The sequence below is a fragment of the Malania oleifera genome, chromosome 4, assembly GCF_029873635.1.
Source record: "Malania oleifera isolate guangnan ecotype guangnan chromosome 4, ASM2987363v1, whole genome shotgun sequence".
NCBI lineage: Eukaryota > Viridiplantae > Streptophyta > Magnoliopsida > Santalales > Ximeniaceae > Malania > Malania oleifera.
In genome coordinates this window covers 88779402-88786077 of record NC_080420.1, presented here as the reverse complement: position 1 = coordinate 88786077, position 6676 = coordinate 88779402, and the positions used below count along the sequence as shown (strand labels likewise).

Sequence of the window (6676 nt, the reverse complement as noted above, 5' to 3'; positions counted from 1 at the left end):
TAAAAGGGCTCTAATTTGAATCGAACAATTGTCATAATTCTCCCGGGTCAATTTTGGAATGGCCGCTTGAGTAGCACCGTTCGCCATTGAGTTTAATATATAAAAACAGAGAGATGAGGGTTGATTTTGGCAAATCTAATGCCACCAATGTGTTCAGAAGGTCAAAAAACCTTAGGAACCGGTTTTGGGTTGCAAAGAATCGGTCCAAAAATCATTGAACCGGCTACAAAAATTTTAGGTGATTTTTAAACTAGCCGGTATAACTTAACGGCTATTTAACGACATTAATTCTTACCGTTAGGCCACGTGGCAATGTCTGCATGTGCCGCGTGTCTGTGGCTGAACGCAAGTCGGATCTTGGGTATGGGTCCGGGTTGTAGGTCGCGGGTTGCTGAGTCGGGTCACGGGTTTCTGGGTCGTGGGTTAGTGGTCGAGTCGGATCTCGCCAAACGGGCGAGGAAGATGTGTGCGGGGTGCATGGGGCATGTGTCGCTAGTGGTAGGAGTCTTCGTCGGTGCGTGCGGCGTGTGGGAAAGGCATTGAAATCGTCTGAGGCGTGCGTGAGCGCGTGCGAGGCCTCCCGAAGTCCATTTGAGATGTGGTTTCCACCGTTGGAATCGTCTCGAGGCGAATTTCACAATGGTAGGCTCAATTTTGGATTTTGAGCAACTTCAAATCTGAGAGAAAAAATGAATTTTTTTGCTGTTCGTCTCTGTTTGGCAGATTTTAGCGTTCCTGGATGTTCTGATACCACTGATGGGTGGGGAGGAACGCTCAGTCACTGGTTGTGACTGATACTCAGTGAGAATCAATAGCAAACAACAAACACATTCAATTTATTTCAAAACTGAATTACAGAGGAAAGGAATCACTCTCTCGCTCACTGGTTTTACTCTCTCAACACCCACATAATACATTACATACACACACCTATTTATAGCAAATTGTAAAACAAATAATCAACAATTGTGGGAGTAAATCTTCAATGGAGTTGGGCTGGTAGGTGGAGTAGGTTGCCTACCGGCTCCAGAAAAATCAACAACGGTGGGCTGCCGGCCATCTCCAGTCAAGTTTACTATTTCAACATATCTTTGTAAAGTAGGGAGCCTTGTGACTTGAAGAAATTTTTTTATTTTAGGCTAAAAAATATCATTTTTGCAATAATTTATGAAAATTACTAAAAAAACTTATATTTTATTTTATTTAAATGATAAGAAAAATCCATAAGATGTAGCACATATAAATAAAAATAATATGAAATGATTTTTATTTACTAGGTATTACCTTGCTTGGGGTGTTTGCCTTGGCATGTCTATAATCACCAGAGATGGAGGGGGTGAGGCATTTCATCTTTCTATGCTTTCTAATTAAAAATAAGAGAAAGAAAACACACACCACTGCATAGGCTAAAAGAAGATAATTTTACAATTATTTAAAAAAATTATTAAAAAAATAATTAACATTTTCTTATATGTAAATTGTAACTAAAATATGATGATTGTATCATGTATGAGGTACATGAAAACATGAAATGATTTTTATTTTTTACCTATTATGAAATGCATGAGTAGTAAGGCTATATATACTAAGACGATCTTCCGTCTATCATTATAAAGTGGAGAGTCTTGTGACTCATTGACACCGTTTTACTTTAAGCTAAAAAAAAAAAAAAAAAAAAACACACTTCCTTATGGTATAAAAGTAATATGAAATAATTTTATTTTCACCTACTTGAAGAGATAAGTAAAAGTAAGGATGTGTGGAGAGAGAGAGAGAGCAGAGGACCTTGCAGGGATGCTTGCCAGAAGGCTATATATACTGCCAAGGGATAAAGGGGGTAAGGGGTTTCATCTTTTTAGGTTTTTCAATAAAAAGAAAAAGAAAAAAAAAAAAAAAAAAAAAAATCAAGCTAGTGCTTATGCTAAAAGGATATAATTTTTTTTTTTATCATTTTTACTAAAAGGAAATAACTACTGACATTTTCTTATGCTTAAACAATGTGTAAAATCTAATAGCTACATCATGTATGAAAATAAATGATAACATGAAATATGATTTTTATTTTTTTAACCTATCATGTTGGAAATAATTAGGCGTACATATTACTTTAAAATCTTAGAATAGTGTTTGGGAATATGTATTTAAAGGCTTAAACTTAAATTTGTGCTTATATTTAGAATGAATTAAATACAAATTTAAACTCCATTTTGTCTAAATCGAAAAATGTCCAAATAAAAATTTAAATTCTAATTTATGCCCTCAAAAGCAGGTTAATTTGATAAATTACACATAGTTATGATTATGTCAAACTGCCATTAAAAATACTTCAATTTTTTATTGTATTTAATTTTTATATTAAATGCCATTAGTGTACTAATTAAGAATTATTTTTAAAATATTAAAAATTTTCATTATGACTAATAAATTAGTCATTTACATAGGCCCCTGTAATTGTAATTCCTAAATCTACCTGTCACACGTGGGAGCAAGAGAGAGGAGGGGAGCATGTGGACCTCTATGCCCTACTTTCTCTTTTTTCCCTATTATGTCGTGAGCTATCAAGTGACGAATAGAATGAATCTTTCTCAATGTGGGTTTGAAAATTTTTTTTAATGAAATTTCTAAGTGATGGTTGGTGCTAAATAGGCAAATGACTGACGAGGTAAAGGAAAGGAATTTGAGAGAGAGAGAGAGAGAGAGAGAGAGAGAGAGAGAGAGAGAGAGAGAGAGAGAGAGAGAGAGAGAGAGAGAGAGAGAGAGATGAGTCACTCACCATATCAATTGTGATACTTCTAGTGATCGCGCCCGGGGGGGGGGGGTGGAGAGAGTTCAATCGCTCACCACATCATTTGTGGTACTTCTAGTGATCTGTAAGAGTCCAAAAGGAAATATATAGCCAGAAGTAGAATTTTTTTTTTTTAATATATCAAAAAAAGAATATAATTTTGGCATACCAAGAAAATTATTTAAGATTGGTTAGATGAGTCCATTCACTTTATACATTAACTAACATGGAAATCCTTTTTAAAAAGAAATATTCAACATATCTATAAATTACTTTTGCTTTTCCTATCTCTCACTTAAGTTAGAAAGTTCACAGATAAACTCACAAGGAAATCTACCTTTCACAAGATGAAACATTAAATTAATATTAATGACAAAAACATAAAATGAACTTCTTAAAATTAAACTCCATTACACTATCATTCATAGATTGTCATTTGCTAAAGTTTTTGAAACCGCACAAATGATGATCTCACTAATAAACAAAAACCCACATACATATAATAGACATATATAAATAGATACAAAGAAAATAGTTGGTCACCACACATACACATATGAAGAAAGTTGTTGAATACCCTTATCCCCTGGGATGGTTCTTATGATTGATAAGTCCCACGATGCATAGCATTTATCAAAACAAGACTAGCTTTCTTTATATGATGTGTTTTATTTATTTATTTTTATTTTGATGTTCCAATAAAAGTATTAACATTGGTTATATGATCTCATTCATTCCATATATCAATCAATTTGGAAATTTTTTTTATAAAATAAATATTCCGCACATCTATCCATCAAGTACTCTTCTTTCTTTGGCTAAACTTACAGACCACACATATAAACTCACATGGTGAAATTCTACTCTTTTACTAGAGAAAAATTGAAACATTATCTTAAAAACATAAATCAAATGAACAACTTCTCAAGAGCTCTATTATCTTTCATTTGTAGAAGGTCATTATCATTCATGCTCATAGAAGACCATTTTACTAAGCTATTTTACGAAACTTTTTAGACCACACATGATAATGACCAAACAATAACCTTCATAAACATTACCTCTTAAAATAAACCTTCCTATACATTATATTATATTGAAGTTGAGAAGAAAGTAGTAGCCACATATAAGTTGACCCCGTTAAGAGAAAAAGATGAATCCCAAATAAAAAACCATTTATTTTGGGGCCTTCAATATATAAAGTGTCTAACATTAGCTTCAACAAAAGTCATATATATACACACATACATACATACATACATACCTACATATATAAATATATATATTGGACCCCATAAAGAGAAAAGACAATCCCGAATAAAAAACCATTTATTTTCGGGCCTTCATATACATAAAGAGCCTATATATTTATAGTTGATCCCATATCCAAAGAAAAACCATTTATTTTTGGGCTTTCATATACATAAAGAACCTTTTGTTTTTGGGCCTTCGTATACATAAAGAACCTTTTAACATATGAAGGCCCGAAAACAAATGGTTTTTATTTGGGGCGTGGGTTCAACTATACATACATGTCACTTAAAAAGGGGGATTTATTGTTCGTCTGCCTCAGCGGCCTCCTGCAGCAGCTTTCTTCTCAAATGGCCCAAGCCTGTTATCACCCAACCTCGTCTTGGACGCAGCATCCTTGTACTCGGACCATGTGAACTCCTTGTACATGCTTTCTTCACCTTCCTTAAGGAGCGAGGGCAAGGCTGCGATTTTCTCATGCGGTGGGGGGCCTCCGAAGTATATCATTGAAACCCTAGTGTTGGTGCTGTGTGCGAAAACTCTGTGCTTCACGCTCTTAAACCTGTTATTGGTCATGACCTGCGATGTCAACCTCCCGTATCAGAACATATATGCATATTTTTCGGTTAGAAAAAAAAAATATCAGAACGAATAAGGCAAATTATCTACCCATGAAAAGAACATCGATAAAGAGCCAAACCCATTGATAAAAAATCTGAGACAAAATAAATTGACAGGCCGTAGCATGTGACTGATGAACAGAAGGTTCAAACGATTGATGGGACTTATTTATTCAATTGAACTGTACAATCAATGGGTTTATTTATTTATGGGCGAAAGAAATTAAAAGAATTGAAGAAGAAGAGTTTCAAATACTAGGTATAGTACTGTACCTGCAGGGAATCACCAACATTGACGAAGAAGGAGGTTTCATCGGGTGGTACAGGTACCCAAGTGCCATCGCTGAGTGAGATTTGCAGTCCGGTCGTGCTGTTAGATCTTGCGACAGAGAGTATCTGTGGGTCTGTGTGTTCCCCAAACCCGACCAAACTTTGATCACTCAACGCCTGAAGCTCTGGGTATGGCGGGTAATGGTTCACCCTGAAAAGGGAATCACTCTTTTCGTCCTTCAACAGCTTGCTGAACACGTCTCTTTGCTTAATATCCAGCCCATCCGCAATTAGTTCCAGAAGTTGACAGGCCATTGCCTTAACAGCCGATACGTACTCATTCACAGCATTCCTTATTAATCCATCAAAATTACATTTCCTCATATTCAAAATTACATTCACAGAATTAATGAAACAGGGAATCAAAGAAACATCAGAGGGAGATGAAAAGATAATTAAAGAGAAAGCTATATATCATATATGTAGAAAGAGAAATTAATTAAGCAAAGAAAAGTGGTGTTTATAATATATTTACTCGAGAATTTGTGGGTTTTCATCATATATGGTGATGAGTTTGTGGGGATTGAATTCCGGATTGGCGCTGAAAAGCAGATACTCGACCCAACCCACATCGCCCTTGGATCCAATTCTCTTGCTGCCGTACCCAAAAGGGTCGACGGGTCCTGCGTTTTCTTTCTCAGACTGGGGCAGGTTGAAGAACTTTAATGCCTGAGATTCGAGCGAAGCTATAAGGTCCAAAAGGACTCCGTGGTTAACAACCTTGAAGAATCCATAGGCTTCGCAGGCCTTCACTACATGTGAACCTGCGTCAGGGTTGGTCAGGTCTATTTCCGGTATCGAAGGGAAAGCGCAGTTGGATTTGCATGTTTGGACGAAAGAATAGGTTTCTAATGAAGTATGGGAGACAACCATGGTTAGGTTGTTGCAGAAAGAGAGAGATTACTAAAAGGAGGTAGCTTAGATTATAGCTTCAATGGAATGGGAAAGAGTTGCGTGTAGTTTGTCTCGGAAGTGATCGGGAATACTGCGGGAAGAGCGAGGGGGGCAAGGAGACTTAGTGAGTAGTAGTAACCATTAAGAAGGCTAGGTGACCTTGCAGAATTGGGGTGCCTGCAGTGTGGTGTTTATATACCGTCGAGGGATGGAGGGGATGAGGCTCGCAAGGGGTTTCATCTTTTCGGATTTTTTAATTAAAAAATAGAAAAGTATCACGTTACTGTTTAGGCTAAAACAAAACATTTTTTTTAATTATTTATAAAATTTACTTTTAAAAAATATTTAAATGATGAATAAAATCTGTATCATACGTGGTATAAATGCTGCAATGAGATGATTTTTTCCCCTATTATGAAAGAGATAAAGAAGAGGTAAGACTGTATTGCTCTTTTTCTTAAACCTAAAAGGTGATAATTTTTTTAATCATTTAAGAGGTTTACTAAAAGAGAAAAAAAATATCATTTTCTTATATTTAAATGTTAAGTATAAATTATATATATATATATATATATATATATATATATATATTTTTTTGAAGGAGATAAGCAAAGTTAAGATTGTATATACTACGAGGATTACGATGAGGAATTTTGAGGACAACCAAGGTTACAAAAAAGGCAAATCTATAAATATGGACCAATATTTAAATTATGTTATTATGTATTCCTTATATGTAGAGATAGAGATAGAAATTAGTCTATTTCTTAAGAGACATTTAAACTATCAAAATTTA

At 35.1% G+C, this 6676-nt stretch overlaps 1 protein-coding gene across 1 annotated transcript; it reads right to left on the bottom strand.

The window, feature by feature from the left end:
- Positions 1 to 4086: 4086 nt before the first annotated feature.
- Positions 4087 to 6027, bottom strand: LOC131153453 (gibberellin 2-beta-dioxygenase-like). Its single transcript, XM_058105770.1, has 3 exons — positions 5462 to 6027; positions 4930 to 5278; positions 4087 to 4615 (listed from the first exon to the last, which is right to left on the bottom strand). Exons 1-3 carry the CDS (start codon positions 5857 to 5859, stop codon positions 4355 to 4357), a joined length of 1008 nt encoding a protein of 335 aa, XP_057961753.1. The 5' UTR covers positions 5860 to 6027; the 3' UTR covers positions 4087 to 4354.
- Positions 6028 to 6676: the final 649 nt, after the last annotated feature.

Bases quoted from the DNA above. Each gene is read 5' to 3' on its own strand.
- LOC131153453 (XM_058105770.1), bottom strand. From the start codon at position 5,859: ATGGTTGTCTCCCATACTTCATTAGAAACCTATTCTTTCGTCCAAACA. The intron at 5,279-5,461 runs GTAAATATATTA...TGGATTAATAAG, and splicing joins GAAAACCCACAAATTCTCGA to GAATGCTGTGAATGAGTACG. The intron at 4,616-4,929 runs GTACAGTACTAT...TTGACATCGCAG, and splicing joins ATGTTGGTGATTCCCTGCAG to GTCATGACCAATAACAGGTT.